General features: G+C 40.1%; 2 protein-coding genes across 6 annotated transcripts in view; one reads left to right on the top strand and one right to left on the bottom strand.

The window, feature by feature from the left end:
- ACAD9 (acyl-CoA dehydrogenase family member 9) overlaps positions 1-11,825 on the top strand; it is a 59,816-nt gene extending 47,991 nt beyond the window's left edge. For 3 of the 5 annotated variants that reach the window (XM_032805672.2, XM_032805680.2, XM_032805698.2), the window contains 6 exons: positions 2,874-2,953; positions 4,656-4,782; positions 7,652-7,729; positions 8,231-8,359; positions 9,865-9,937; positions 11,607-11,825. In XM_032805672.2, the coding sequence (XP_032661563.1) occupies positions 2,874-2,953; positions 4,656-4,782; positions 7,652-7,729; positions 8,231-8,359; positions 9,865-9,937; positions 11,607-11,707 (588 nt within the window). In that variant the 3' untranslated portion in view covers positions 11,708-11,825. Of the gene's footprint in view, positions 1-2,873; positions 2,954-4,655; positions 4,783-5,223; positions 5,330-7,651; positions 7,730-8,230; positions 8,360-9,864; positions 9,938-11,606 lie in introns of those variants that run through there. The other 2 variants (XR_012657179.1, XM_032805688.2) reach the window with 2 other exon arrangements.
- Positions 8,861-16,289, bottom strand: part of CFAP92 (cilia and flagella associated protein 92 (putative)) — a 77,325-nt gene continuing 69,896 nt past the window's right edge. Inside the window, exons 18-20 of the mRNA XM_032805637.2 lie at positions 14,717-14,913; positions 12,802-12,905; positions 8,861-9,340 (exon numbers count right to left, since the gene is read on the bottom strand). Coding sequence (XP_032661528.1) covers positions 12,806-12,905; positions 14,717-14,913 — 297 coding nt within the window. The 3' untranslated portion in view covers positions 8,861-9,340; positions 12,802-12,805. The remainder of the gene's footprint in view (positions 9,341-12,801; positions 12,906-14,716; positions 14,914-16,289) is intronic.

The following is a 16,289-nucleotide window of genomic DNA, read 5'->3' as shown; positions in this document are numbered from 1 at the left end:
TTGGCACCTGTAGCTGGGGTCGGTGGGTGCTGGAGGGTGCCTGAAGGGGTGTAAGGCTGCTGGGGTGAATGATAGGGTAGATTGGGGGATTCAGGTGTCGGGTTACTCTGTGTGTATGCTGTCTGGGGAGGAATATTTTGGATGATGGTTGAGGTAGTTGGGCTGATGTTGTCAGGCTATGGGAGCCTGGGCCACTATTGAGTCCCCTCATGTTCTGCCCTTGCTGCCACCTACTCCTCCCAGCTGTTCCTTTCTCACTTGACTCCAGTGCTGGAAGCAGCAGTTGGAGAAACAAACAGATTGCCTGCAAAACAGTGGCTCTTGGTGGTAAAAGCAGCAACTACAGACTGAGTGATGCTTGGCATCCCTGTGGCATTGCCATTTTAAATACTGTCATTCTTAGGACGTGGAGTTAAAGGAGTGTTTTAGATTTGGTTTAAACAAGTTTTGCTAATCAGCCTAGGTGACCCCAAACAAGATTTGAATAAACTTTGAAATATATTTCTAACTGTTTATTCCATCCAGATTCTCCAGTCAAGCAAGTGGCACCTGCTAATACTGCAGTAGTTTGTCAGCATTTCTATTACCTTCACACTTCTGAAGGGATTGTAGTTAAGCAATTTAAAGCTTCTTCTTGGGCATAGACTTTGCATACCAGGTAAAAGCACAGCTGCTAGTGCTTTCTTTCACTCCTCCCCCCCCCCCCTTCTCCCCTTCTGCTTCCAAAAGTGTTAATATAACACAAATTTGTCTGCTTTAGACATAAGCTGTGGTCAAATCTATTTAAATTCTTGGCATTTAGGGGGGTTTTATGTGTGCACAACTTATAGGAAATATAGCTATCTTTTTAAAGCAAAATTTAGAAAAATCGTAATGATGAAATGGGAATAAATGCTTCACTGCTTTTTCCAAATAAGTGTGGGCAAAGAATTCTAGCAACAATAACTTCCTTCTTTCTTTCATAGTGCATAAGCATCATCTAGGTATTACATAAAATCCTATTGACTTAATCAGCACGCCGCATAATAAAATGGACTCTCCTCCTGGTTTCATGCATATTTTAAAAGGTCCGTAAAGACAAGAAGAACAGTTTCAATGGCAAACTTGGGGATTTTGAAGAGGCAGAGTACTATGCAGAAAGATGGCTTCGGTTTACTAGGATTTTGCTGACAATTAATACACAATCTTAAAATCTTGGCAAATGGCTGCCAGAAATGCATAGAATACGAATACTATGATAGATAGGGATCCAGTGGCCTCTAATGAGACACTGAATGTCTCTGCTTTCTGCCAGTTGGATGAAACACAATTCTCTACCATATTGGCTTCCCTCTGTCAAAAATTTCAAAAGGACAAAAAAAAAAAAAATTCAGTCTTAAAGTTTGTGGGAAAATGAGTATTGTTGCTAAATAGGGCTTAAAGAACAAGTAAATATAAAGTAAATTTCTGTGTGTAAGATAATAGGTCACTAGTTTGAATTAATTACCCAATACCTATTTTCCTACTAGCCAACAGTACATTATGTATGTGATGAGACTTTATCATGAACAGTGTACAGCCTTATTTTATGCTGCCAAAAATCTTTGTTCCTAAAGATGTTCATAATGCTATATACTCAGGCTTTAACTCTCTGAATCTTTCCTCCTAAATTATTGTTTTCCTAATTTGAAGCTGTGATTACTTTGCATAAAAGTAGCTGCTTGACAAGTTACTTGTGTTTTGTTTTTTTTTTCTGACCAAAAAGAATGTAAACTTGCTAGACAAGTACTATCAGACAAGAAAGTATGTTTCTACTGCAGGCAAGGACAGAATGCTTATGTTTATTTCAGCATTATTGTTCCCTTGCATCTTCTTTCAAGGAAAAATCCTAATGTGTTGTGGCAGCGATAACAGACAGCTCTCCAAATCAGCATTAGCCACTACAAGCTTTGAGGCCTGGCTGGGGGGGGGGCGTGCGGGAGGGAATCCAATTTGAATATGATGTGCAAATAAAATAAGTGCAGGATATGTTTATTTCAGTTTGAAATTAGTTTCTAAAAATGCAACTGTGGAAGAGGAAAGTGGATTTAAATTAAAATGGACTTCTAGAGTATTCAAATAAAAATAAATCTGTGGGAGCAAAGTGCTGTTGATTTTTGAAGTGCTCTAACTTTTATATTGTAGACCAAATATGCCTGATGTTTAGTGGTATTGTTGGCCTTTCCTTTTTATTTAGAGTAGTGAAATCTGCAGCGTTGACTTCTCTAAATAAGGAGGAGGACCAAAGTAGTCACTGAGCACTAGACACACTTTGGATGTGTTGAACAATTGGTTTTGAATCTCATCAAACTAAAAATAGCTAAAAGCTTCAAGGAAAAAGAGGCTCCAGAATTCATTAATGTCATTTAAAAGATCAAATAAAATAATCCTGAAAGCTGAAAAGTATCCATCTAATCTAATCTAGCTGGGGCAGTAAGGTAAATATTTTGGATTGCTTGTGGCGACTTTTAAACTAGAACTGCATGAAATGTGTAACTTAAAAAATGCAAATGATATGTGAATAAGTAGGTATGTTAGCTAAAGAACTTGTGTTCAAAATTATAACTCTTAATTCCCATGTTTGAATTCATTCATTATTGATTCTTTTGCAGTATTTTCTCTGCCAGCAATAGTGAGGCAGTTCTTTGTCTTGGACAGACCACCAAAGAGGGGTTCATTCTAAAATGAATTTGAATTCTTAAAAGTAATGTGGAAAAAACATAACACACCATACATTTAAACATTAAAAACTCTTTTTATTTAAAAGCTATTATGTAAGAAAATATAGGTTTATAAAATACTGGACGTAATGGGCACCTGGTATTGACTAAGTTTGTATCATGTCTCTCTTACAGGGAACAAATGAAATTCTGCGAATGTATATTGCTTTGACGGGTATGCAGTATGCAGGCAGAATCCTAACTGGAAAAATTAAGTATGTTCTTACGACTTGCTAGTAACATTCACTTATCTCAAATAAGTTAACCAATATTGATACTCAGTAGATTAGAGCAGAGAGATTGCAAGCAAAAATTAGAGTATTTTGAGACCTTTACAAAAAAGTCATTTCAGTTCTTGATGCTTCTTTAGACAACATTTTTTGTATGTTTCTGAATTTTAGGCCATTTTATTTTAGAACTTTAAAACACTGACTTAAATGTCTGTGTTTTTACTAGTCTTCTTAGGTGGACTAGAGTAAATCTGTTTTGTAGTACCTTTAATCATCCAGCTAGTAATGTAACTTTTTTGTCCAGAAATTCATTAATGGTTATTCTTACATATTTAGCCATGCTGGGTAGCCTTGTTCAAGGACAGCTGTGGGATCCTGAACTGAGTGATAACAAAGGCTGGGTTTCTATATTTTATAGGGAAAAGGCTTTAACCTACTTAAAGAATATACTAGCCTTTTGTAATTTAGTCCTGGCATCTTTGATAAGGTAGCTGCATTCTGCTTCACAACATGGTATATGTTTTGAACACTCTAATACTACTGCTGGCCAGACTACACAGTAGGGTAAAGACTTACTAAGGAAGTAAACCACAAAAGTTTTGGTTAACCTTCCAGTACTTTCTGTGGCTATTACAATAGTTTGAGACTTCCCTCCGTCCTGCAGCTCACAAACCACCTCCACCATCTTGTTCCTCGTTACCTTTATTTCACTATTATTTGTCAGTTGTGTTGCAGTAGCGCCAACAATACGTTTGGCACTTACCAAACATAATGCAGTGCTGGGCGTGACTCCAGTGTGGGGTTTTGCACCAGAGTAAGTACACCACTAACTGCTCCAGTGCAAAACCCCAGGATAGAGACCCTGCACTAGTGTAAAACATGCCTTGCACTGGTGCAGTTTTTCAGCTAAAGTAGCAGAATAAGCTGCACTAGTGCACGTTGTTTTTACATTAGTGCAACTGCATTTGGTACCAAAACCAAACAGACCCCAAGTAGACATACCCACTATCTGCTCCAAAGATCTTATAATCGGAGAAGATCTGTTCTCCCCGCTTTCTCTTGGTGGTAGATGGGGGAAGGGGAGGCAAGAAGTAGAGCAGGATAAAGAAATTCCAATTACAGCTGCTTCTTCTGAGACCAAGGGAGCATTTGTGCTCCTATTTCTCCCTTCTACTTTTACCGCGCATATGAGACCTTAGTCATTTGGGTGCTTCTGAAAATTGTATCCACCATCCCCATATTCTGTTGCAAGCATCTTTGGGGGTCTTCTGTTTGCTGGGTTTTCCCTAAATGATAGTTCGTGTTTGGTTATAACTCAAGGATAAACCACAACAGCACCAAATATACAAAGATAAGGGCATGGCAGAAAGTTCACATTCAGAAAAGTAATGAAGAAGGGCTTGGGTGTTGAGATTAAGGGAAAGAACCAGAAATTTGTGTAGTTTGCAAGAGATGGGGTTAATATGAACCCATTTAAAGGCTTTGGGTGACTGGCAAAGTTCATGCTAGGCTTTAGTCTGTTCAGCATGCGATACACTCTGGTATATATGTATTTATACATTTGCTTCTTCTTTGTACTTTGTATTGCTGATTACTAGGACATTTCCTGTGTATGGGATGGGGGAATCGGGGGGGTGGGGGTGGAAGAGGTACAGTCTTCAGCGTACACTGTCCTTTAATGTTTCAGGGAAATGAAGAAAGGAAATGTTGGTGTGGCATTGGAGATATTTGTGAACAAATTCCGTGACAGCATGGGAAGAAAAGTGGATTTAGGACTAGTTGGCAAAGATGGAGTTGCACATCCCAGCCTTGAGGTAAGTACTGATGTTAATATCAAACAAACCTATTGATGGACTAGAAAAGCCAGTGTCAACTACTTGACAATTTTTCTTTAGCTTAACGGGAGGTGCAGGAAGCAGTGCCCTTACGTAAAATCTGGATTCTGGCCTACCCCCACGCTAGCTTGGGTTCCCTCAGTTCTTTGTCACAGCCTTAGGCCCTGATCTTGCTGAAATCTAAGTGTGGGCTTTATTTTTATATAGTATAAAATTGGGAGTTTATAGAAAAATGACAATGACCCTTTCAAAGGAAGGGAAGAAGTTGGTGGAGAGTAGCACAAGTTTGTCGCAGTAGAAACTCTTTGCAGTTCCTTCCTCGTCTGGCTCCCTTTTCTTCCAAAGTGTTGCTCGTTTTCCTGGCCTTAGTGGAACCCCTTTTTTCCTTTCTCTAATTTCTTTCCTTTTATTTAATAATAGATTTGTCCTAGACAGAGGTTTGTGTTACATGCATGATAATAAGCATTGGCTTACAAATGGCTGACCTAGTGCAATGGAGTACATGTGACTTGGTAGCTGTAGAAAGGTAAAATATAGTTTTCCCCATCTATACTTAAGATGCAAAAATCATAGAAAAATAATGAAGTGATTTTACTGTGCTTGTGATACTTTGGTGCTGTAGATAATTTTCTCAGGTGTTAGTGGCACTCAGACATGAGAACTTGCTAACATTATTCCACTCACACAGTGATGTTATCCCCAGGATAGATCATTTGTGCTCTGTGGTGCCAAAAAAGTGACTGGATGTCACTTAGAATGCATTTTTTTACTACAGCAAATTCTCTGCTGCTGGCTTCATTCTGGGAGGTATATCAGTTTTGAATCTTTTCTACAAGAAGTTCAAGCTATGCTTTTTTGTTCTCTCTGAACTGTGAAAACCATAAAATAGTGTTAAAAGTTACACTTGAGAGTTGCTACAAGCTAAATATGCTGTGTTCAGTATTTTCCCCCTGCTTGGTGCCAGGAGTTGAGAGAATTGATCATTTTGATGTAGCACCAGAAAATCATGATTCTCAGGATTAATGTAGCCTTAGACCTAACAATTTTGCTGTAGATAACTAAATGATGATTCTTCAGTACATGCAGCATTTCTTATTCCTGAGTGTTGTGAGGTATAGCAAACACTGCAAATGCCAAGATGTTCTCAGGTAAAATTTGAGAAGTTTTAATATACAGGCACTGTGCTGTACATGCATCCATGGAAGAGGAAGTGAAATTAATGCCTGCAGAATGGGCTCTTAAAAATGAACTAGCATTTGCTAACAAAGGAAAACCTTGGTATTGCTTGGCTGAGGGAAGCTGCATCCAACTATTATTTCTCTCAGGGAAAGAGAAATCAGATGTTTCCTAACTACAGTGCCTCTTCTCCTTTTGGAAAGTGGCAGGTTTTTTTTCCCCTAGCTAGCTGGGAATCTTAGGGTTGGAAGAGACCTCAGGAAGTCATCTAGTCCAATCCCCTGCTCAAAGCAGGACCAACACCAACTAAATCATCCTAGCCAAGGCTTTGTCAAGCTGGGCCTTAAAAACCATTACGGATGGAGATTCTACCACCTCCCTAGGTAACCCATTCCAGAGCTGCTTCACTCTCCTAGTAAAATAGTGTTTCCTAATATCCAACCTAGACCTCCCCCACTGCAACTTGAGACCATTGCTTCTTGTTCTGTCATCTGCCACCACTGAGAACAGCCTCGCTCCATCATCTTTGGAACCCCACTTCAGGTAGTTGAAGGCTGCTATCAAATACCCCCTCTCTTTTCTCTTCTGCAGACTAAATAACCCGTTCCCCAGATTTGTGTCACCTCACAAATCAGAAGTAAAAGATCACTTCAAATCAAGATTCTTAGAAAAGACCAAAATTACCCAGATCTCTTATAGGTAACATACTTCCTCATTAATTGTAATGTTTCTTTTTTTTCAAGTGTCCTGCAAAGTAATATTTTTAATTGGATTGGTAATTTTTCTTTTTCCCCCTGATATATGAAGGCAGCCTGCCAGGTGTTGTGTTTTTTTTTTTTTTGTTTTTTTTTGAAGGGTTACTTCTGCTTGTTTTTACTGAAGAAATATTATTAAAATGCCAAGATTGGTCTTCCCTGGTTCTGCTGGAAAAAGTCTGGAATTCCAGACGTGTTCCTTTTGATCTTTAACATCATAACTGAGGTGGCAAAGGTGGTGTGTCTAGCAAAGTCTTCCTTTATCCAAAATGCTCATAGAGTTTAAAAAAACAACCCAACTTGCCATTTTGAAAAGTACTGATGAAAATTGGTGGCATTTGCTATATTCAGTCCTGATACTGCACTTGTTGACTTCAGTGGAAGCAGGTGGTTCAGGTTGGAATGATGCACATTTTTTTCTATACAACTGCCTGTTCATTGCTTATTGCGCACACTTTTTTCCCTCCTTTCCCCTTAGATGCACAACAGTATTGCAATGCTTTAACAGGATGATAATGAGCCTCAGACTCAACATTTCAGTAAAATTCGGCCTTTTTAAATTAAACGTTTGTTTTTAACACAGCCAGTGCCATTCTGAAATCAAGAAATTAGAAGTTGTGCTACAACTGTTAAGAATATTTAAATTACTGCCTTCTCACAGCAGTCTGAGCCAGAGGCTAGACTGGTGGGGCTGAGCTTTCCCATGCTCAGTAAGTAGTCCCATCCAGGTCAGGGTTTTGGGTTCCTGACTGGGCAGTGAAGGAGCAGCTTGCCATCCCAACGTTTACACTGTGTACACTGTTTGTTTGGCTATATCTTCAGTGTTGCAAGTTGCTAACCTTGTTTCTTACAGAGCACTCAAAACATGTATTTAAAATAACTACTAAACAGTAGGTCCCCTTTGTTTTCACTTATAGGAAAGCAGCAAGAAACTTGAAGAAAATATCTATTATTTTGGAACTACAGTGGAAGGCTTGCTAAGGAGGTTTGGCAAAGTAATCATGTTTTTTTAATAGGATTTTCACGTTGAATAGACTACATCAGAATTCAAAGCTGACAAAATACGGACAGTGGTTTGCATCACAATGAGCTAGTATTCCTCCTGTATAATACAGTTCCATCTACATTTACCCTTGGTGATAGACAGCCTCTGCTGAAAGTGCTGTCCTAGCTGCAGTTAGCTGCCAACAGGTGGGAGGAGTTGGTGGAGTCCCTGCTGCCCTTAGAATAGTGTAAAGGTCCATGTCATGCATGACACTTAAGGACCATTTACTGGTAAAGAGGAAGGGGATAATACATGTGGAAAAGGAAATTGAAGTGTAAAAGTTTGTTACAGTGGCTTGACTGTATGTGCTAAAGGAAGTAAACCAATTACACAAGCATACATTCTTTTTTGAAATGTACTACATTGTGTTTGGGTGGACATTGCTGGGTAGTTGTGGTTTTAAATGATGTAATGGAAGCTGCTAAATTTATATTTTTTTAATCTTCTCTAGACTATAGTGGATGAGCAGCTAGTTCTGAAGAGAGTGGCAGATGTCTCCATTAATCTGTATGCAATGACAGCAGCTATATCCAGGGCTAGTCGATCCATCAGTATTGGTCTACGCAATCATGATCATGAAGTGAGTGCACTTATATTTCCTAGGACTGACTAATGGGTGTGGTCATACCCTTTCAATATCCCATCTAAAGAGTCTGTTGAAACCAGAGTTTTCTATGGAGAAGTGCAGACCCTGCCCCTGGGATCCTGTACCTTAACTCAGTAAGTTCTAGAACTGTCCAGAGAACAGAGACCTTTGTATCTGTATTCATAGCCGCTGCAGATTGGAATGTTAGATCCTTTCTCTCCTCCACTGAAGCGATGGTTCTGCATGCTCTGTGTAACAGGCTAGACTTCAAGGATGTTTTCTGTGAGTGTGAACCTTCAGATAAACCCAGGGAAAATCCACGTTCACTTCAACAGAAATGTACCCCTATCCTTCAAAATGCTGTTGGGCTGCCTGTTTGCTTTTTTTATAAATTGAGACAATGCACATCTCAAGTTTTGGAAAGCCACAGAAGAGACTTCATTGTACTGCTATAACAGTTAAACGAAAAACAATGAGATCTATAAAAACAGGTTCATCACAGAATATAGGACACAGTTGTTCACAAATAGAACGGACAATACAGCAAGAGGTTTCTAATTTTCTGATGGATGTTACGTTAAATAATCTTAAATACCTGTCAGGTAGGAGAGGTAAAGAAATAGGGAGTTATGGAGTAAGTTATCTAGGTTCCACAACTTCCAGTTTGTGATCTTTGTACACACGTGATGTTTTAATGAATTATTAAAACTGATAGAATAATCCAAGTATTTAAGTGTTCTCTCTAAAAATTTTCAAGTTAAAGAATGTAGTATTAAACACACACTTTCCTGATATTCCTGTCAGGTTTTTTTCCCCCAGACTTAGGGGGTGGGAGATCTAAAATAATTAAAACTTCAGTCTTTAATGAACTTGATATGTGAATTTTTTAAGTCACATCTGGATTTGTAATCGAGTACCCATCTTCTTCTAGTCACTGTTGGGTGATAGGGTCATTCCATTTACTGGAAGTAGTAGCTGTGGAAAAAATGGCAACCCATTAGAATTCTTCCCACTTGAATCAGTAGAAAACCAGGCTCCATACCTGGGGTCTCAAACACATGGGCCACATGATATGGCCTGCCAATCTCTTCTCCTCCCCCCACCACCTCAAACCAGAGTTATTTCTTGCTGCCACTAAGCTCCCCTCCTGCCCAGCATGCTGTGTCCCTGCTCCTCTGCCTACCTCCAGGTGCCTCCTGCTGCCAAACAGCTGTTTGGCTGTGCTTAAGGCTTTCCAAGAGGGAGCGGGGAGCAAAGGTGGGGGCTTTTGCACCTTTATATGAAAAGGTGTCAGTGATGTGGCCCTAAAGGTGATTTAAGTTTGAGATCCTTGCTCTATACCATGAGAGGAGAAGAATTACCCTCACACAGATCTGATCTCAAATTCATTAGCTTTTAAATACATTTAGCATGAGTTGGTAGTATATTATTTTCTTGGAGAAAACTTGTTTGTATGGTTTGTTTAATACCTTTCTTCTGTTGAATCTTGTTCTTATCAGGTGCTGCTTACAAATATTTTCTGCACAGAGGCATATTTTAAGAATAATTATGCCATGGCGGAGTTAGAAAAATGTAAGTTCTCTAGTAGTGGGAAGGATAAACTTAATGTGACTAGAACAACCTATAAGCAAGGACCTAACATAGCTTATAAGGGTGTTGAATGCACATAAGTGGCTTCACTTGAGATTAGGGTGGGTGTCACCAGAGGGCACTGTTACAGTTTGAGGTTCTTAATATGCCACTACTATTACAAGAAATGCTGCTTGGGTTTTGTGATGCAAGCTTTTTAGATGAGAGGCATTGCTCCATGGGAACAGGGCAGTGATGGTTTGGTTGAGGATTCTGAAAGCCCCAAGGTTGTCATAAACTGCATACAGGCAATTCCCTTTAAGACTGGTGTTACATAAAACAAGTTGCCCTAATGTACCCAGACACTTGGGAGAGGGAAATGTCTAACTTCCCCTCTCATTGGTAATACAAATATCCAATACCCTCATACGCAGAATTCTTAGAAGAAAACTAATGAGTGCCTTCTTCAAGGCCTGGCCCAACTTCCTCTCTTGGGATCAGCTGATTTCTATAACATGCATAGCATTGTTAGGAAGGAAAGAGGCCACAGATGCTGCTATTGAACCAGTTAGTAATATAGAATAGTGGTTACTTAAGTGATACAGTAACTCCTCACTTAATGTTGTAGTTATGGTCCTGAAAAATACAACTTTAAGCAAATCCAATTTCCCTATAAGAATTAATGTAAATGGGGGGGGTGGGGGAGGGTTAGGTTTCAGGGAAAAAATTTTCACCAAAATTTAATATGATATACAATGATGATTTTGGAGCTTGGCTGAGGTGGTGAAGTCAGGGTGGGATATTTCTCAGGGAATGTCTTACTGCTAAATGATGAACTAGCACTCGGCTGAGCCCTCAAGAATTAACATGTTGTTAATGTAGCTTCACACACTACAATGCAGCATGAGTGGAAGGAGGAGAGACAGCGACCCACACATGCAGGGTGTGGGCGGGGAAGGGATGTGCATTACGCCTTTAAAGGTAATGTACTTAGAGTAGGGTCAGTGTACTTAAAGATAGAAAAAAATATACATATCAGGGAGTTGAGAAAGCAGCTGCAGCTAGCAAGCTCTCTCCATCCTGAGCCCTGTCCTGTCCTCACCCTGATGTATATGGAGGAGGGGTAAGCAAGGGGGAGGGGAACACCCCTGCACAGCAAGCAGGAAGCTCCTGGGAGCAGCAGTGGGGGAAGGGACAGCTGAATTGTTGGCAATTGCTAGCAAGGAATGGGGAGCTGATGGGGTGAGGGGCTGTTGGTCCACCCTGCTTCCAATCCCCCACCAGCTAACTCCAACAGGCTGCTCTTTCTGCAAGCAGTGGACAAAGCAGGTGCCTGCCAAACAATGTTATAAGGGAGCATTGCACAACTTTAAATGAACGTGTTCCCTAATTGCTCAGCAATGTAACAACACCACACCATTAACCAGATCAACTTTAAGTGAGGTGTTACTGTACATTTAGAAACAGACTGCTCTGCTCTACCCTACCCTATAGTAAATGCAATTAGGGACAGGTTTGAAGTTTCCTAAAAGTCTTGAAATATTAGTCAAAACTGCTGTTTCTTAGACTTCCTCCTGTGCTGGCACAATAGATGTTTGAACTCTTCAGACTTCTTGCAAATAAATGCACATTAGTGTCCTTGATTTTAACTTTCTTCCCTTCTTCCCCCCAGATGCTGCTGAAAACCTGGATGATAGTATTAAAAAAGTTGCTCAGCAGGTGCTGGAAAAAAGAGCCTATATCTGTTCTCATCCACTAGAGAGGACATTCTAATCACATTTAACAGGTAGCCAATTAACCTGTGGGTAAATGGATTTAATTTTTGTACAACTATTTTTTACCAGCTGCCAAATGTAATTGTAATCTTGTAAAATAAAACTTCTTCACACCACTGTGGGAGAGAGACAGAAAGTGAAACAAGTGATGCTCATTCAGCTCCGGGTAGTTACATGAGATGTTCAATAAAGAGAGCTTTTTATAACCTGAATGTAGCCCAAGCACTTACTGAGAAGAAAAATAGAGCCAGACCTTTCATCCTTGGTTCCAGAAAGCATTACAAGAAGAAAAATGTCACTTTCCAGCCACTGTCATAGAAATTAGAGTTGTGTAACACTTAATAATGAACTTTTCAAACTTGTAGTTGGCATGTTTTAAAAAATAAGTAAAGCAGGTAACACACGCAATATTTAAGTGGATGAGCAAACATTTCACTATTAGCAAAAAGTTTGTTCAAATGATGAGTGTATAATAATAAACTCTCAAATGTGAGAACTATGGGCTTGTGCTGTCTGTTCCTGCTGGGAACATATGGATGCCCATCAGTCGAAGTACTGATGTAGGTTTCAAGAGAGTGCTTACTTAATAGCATCCTTTGTATAAACAAATAGTAAGTGATTTGTGTTGGTGATTTAGGGCCTAGTACTTAAAACTTAGAGCAGAGAAAGAAACAGGCAACTCTTGCCCTATGGATTTCAGAGAATTCTAATTTAGCTTCCTCTCTGCCTGTGATGGTTTTAGCTATGGATAAAGGGAAATGGCTTGGGAGAGGTAATTTTCTGCAGCATTTCTTTGTAGGGGAAGGGTCTATAAGGGGGTTGAGGAAAAAGGAGGTGTTGACCCTAAGGAGGATTGATTTAATCACACTCCAGGAGGGTATTAATATCAGATATGCACTGAAACCATTACACAGGCTCTGTCTACATTTTGTGTTGGAGATATAAATCTGGGCTACATACATAGGATAGCTAGCCCCTTGGTGTACTATATTTGTAGCAGACTAGCTCAGTCACAGCTAAGGCTTGTAGCTCTCGTGAAGCTAGAATTTACAGCTCTACTTTAGGCAGGCCTACAGTCCATCCCCAAATTACCTGACTATTGAGTGGAGTCTTGCTGTAGCAGAAGGGTTGTATCCTCTCCTTTCTTCTCCGGTCTTTTTGGCTTGTAAAGAAAGGAATGTTCATAACAAAGTAAACTGGAATGGAAAAAACAAACATGTTAATTATATATATTAGTCTTCGCAAACAAACACTGGACTATAGCTGATAAAGGATTTAATTTTCTGTAAATGTGCATATTACTATGCTTATTATATGCTGTAGGCACTTGTACAATACAGTAAATTGGTTAATAAAACCACTAATTTTAAGTCCTTAAGCACACTACACAGTGAAGTCTTTCCCCTCCAAAGATTTTCTGGGTCCCTCAAGAACAAGTTTGTTAGGAGCTAATGAATACTTGGTTGGACCTACATTTCTGCCAACTGAAAGCATAATAAATGCCATGATTGTACTCATGATAGGATCCTGTAATAGCAGAAAAGCTGTTTTAACATCTGTTAGTATGTCCTCCTTCCCTTTGCTTACTCAGTACCAAACACCGTTTCAGCTACTATGGATTCCTCACTTTCGACACATTTAGTAGTATTGCATTGCAGAATTATGGCTGCATTGTGCCCTACAGGTGCTGATTTGTAAATTGCTTGTAAAAAAAGAACCATCTCAAAGTCACACAGGTAAAGCGCTCCTTGTCATGTACTGGATAAGTATTCATAAAGGGCTGAATAGTCAGCAGTAACTGATCAATTGTCTTAGATTCATGGATGTAGAATTATATTCAAATGAGTCAACTGAGTTTCTAGTTAAACAGACTAGAAAAACACTCTTATAGTATGCAATCCAGCTGAGTGAATTTGTGCCCTCTTCTTATCTCAAATAAACCCCTTGCAATCCTTGAAGTTTCTCCATCCGCTACACCCAGTGAATCAAATAGTATTTAGCCACAAATTCTTAACATTACATCTCGGAATACTTACAGCACTCTTGATTGGGAAAACAGCAATTTAAGACACACACTGTTTAATGGAACTGATATGTTTCTGTTTCTGCCAGTGGTCACATCCATAAAACACACCCTCATCTTTCAGTGGACAAATGCACGCATTCATTTGTGTAGGTGTGGATATGTAATGCCTGTCGGTATACAAGTATATAGCTATGTATATACATACACACAGAGATACATGTATACCGACAGGCATTACATATCCACACCTACACAAGTGAGTGCATGATCGTCACCAGGGCCAGCGCTACCATTTAGGCAGCCTAGGCAATCGCCTAGGGCGCCAGAATTTTTGGTGGGCGGCATTTCGGTGGAGGGGGCAGCAGGCGGCTCCGGTGGAGCTGCCGCAGTCATGCCTGCGGACGCTCAGCTGCTCACACGGCTCCGGTGGACTGGCCGCAGGCAGGACTGCGGCAGCTCCACCGGAGCTGTGGGACCAGCGCGCGAGGCAGCGAAATTGCCTTCTGCCTAGGGCGTTCAAACCCCTAGCACCGGTCCTGATCATGACAGCAGTGGGCATCGTATAGATATTTGGAAGAATTCCAAGGAAAACCGTTGTGCTCAAGGAAGTTGGGAGTAGGCACAAATTTTCTTCAGCATTAGTACTGAAATGAAGCCCCCCGCTATAGTGACAGACTAATACACTCTTCTCAGTGATGCTGTTTTTAGCATGAGAACAATCTTGACCACTTTGGGTCATTAAAAAGCTTATGCAGGAGATAGAATGCAATTACTCCAAAGTGGGGAAGGATAATAGGGTAATGTTCCATTTACCCAAGTTACTTCTTGTATTTTTCCTCATTTCCTTCCTAAATGAATGTAGGTTCTCATGCACTGTAAAAATTACTGTGCTATATCCCCAAGTGCCTATATTTTATGCCACTTCCTTGCCATTCTGTGCATCCTGACTAAGCTGCAAGTCAGCTGCTGCCACAAACTTACTTGAAGTCGGCTCCTTTCAGCTTTTCAAACTTTCTATGTTCCATGTCATGGCAGGGGACTATATTCCCATTCCACTTCAAGCTGTGCTGGTCTTCAAGACCTGGAACAAATCCATTGGTGGTGCTCCTCTTTCTGGTCAGGTCTGGGTAACTGCCACAAGCAGGTATATGCTGCAACACTGACAGTGCTGGGATGGGCTAGGACAGTACAATAAAATTAAGCAGAAACAGGTTTCAGCCTAGGCAGTACTACTTTTGCTTATTGATTACCGATGTTATAAACAAACATTTATGTTTAACAACATGAGCAGATGCTAGTAAAGTAAATCCTGATCTCCCTGTTTGTTTGTTAGTATAACTTACTTACTTACTTATACGCAAGATGGCAAAATCTGGGGCAGGGGCCAACATTTGAGTCCAGAAAAGCAGGTTTTTCATGCTAAGGATGATTTCAGTAAAATCTGTTTCTTCCTACACTGTTTCCCAAATATATAAAAGAGTCGAGGTACACAAACAGTTTGAAATAAGCTGTCAGCAACTACTGACGTGTATGGGAAAAAAGCTGTTTGTTAGTCATTCCATACTGATAATCTGAGCGCACTCTGTGCAAAGAGACCTTTGTACATTAGGAACCTTCCTGTGCTGGTTTCTGGTTCACACTGCTATCAATCATTGCTCAGGTTCAAGAGTTTTTCAAAAAAAAAGGTGGAAGGAAGAAAGGAGTCCGGCCTTGTGAATCACAAGCCTGGGCCTAAAATATTTTGTTTTATGAACAAGCTGGCTGCATGATCAGGAAAGCGCAGTTACTGAGCATTTGGGTGACACAAGTCTCAGTTGTATTTTCATTTTACTGCAGCAAAGTCTCATGCAGCATCAGGATTCAAGACCAAACACACAACCGTCTTTCTTACGAGGTTTTTGTCACTACTCTTTGCTCTCTAAACCCATGTAACCTTTTGTTGCTTGGGCAGAAAAAATGCACGCCAATCACACAGAGCATCTGTAAAATAGCTCAGTAAAGCTAATACACTTTAGAGAATGGAAGGAATGTCTGAAAATTAGAGTGCATATTGTATCAGTTACCGCTTCTGTGTCAGTTCATGATGAGGCAGTGAGCACCTGAGCTCTAGTACTCTAGCAGCAGCACCCAGACCTCAAAAGATGATGCAAAAACACTTCAGGGAGGCAGGCATCCTACCCACCAAAACAATGAGAATGATGACAGTGCTTGCAGGGAAGGGAAGAGTGAGTCCTGAGCATGCACTTTGCAGATGGTCTCATAGCTGCTGCACTGTAAATTTTTTAAAAATACACAGCCTAAGGCAACAGAATCAAAAAAAGGAAGGTCCAGAATAGAAAGTGGTGGAAACAACAAGTTGAATTAGGGACGTAGTTTCTCTCGCTGCATATTTTCCCCTTAGAGCCTTATCTGAGCTCATATCTCTCTGCTCCCCTACTAGGTTCAAGCTCTTCCACGAAAAAAGGCTATATGAAAACTGACAGAAAAGAGTGATTTTTTTTATCATTATTACTGCATTTTCTTTGGCAAGGGAAAGACAAGCATTTTACAGCAC

Source organism: Chelonoidis abingdonii, chromosome 17 (assembly GCF_003597395.2).
Source record: "Chelonoidis abingdonii isolate Lonesome George chromosome 17, CheloAbing_2.0, whole genome shotgun sequence".
Taxonomy (NCBI): domain Eukaryota; kingdom Metazoa; phylum Chordata; order Testudines; family Testudinidae; genus Chelonoidis; species Chelonoidis abingdonii.
The sequence above is the reverse complement of the archived record's forward strand: the minus strand, read 5'-3'. Positions and strand labels throughout refer to the sequence as shown.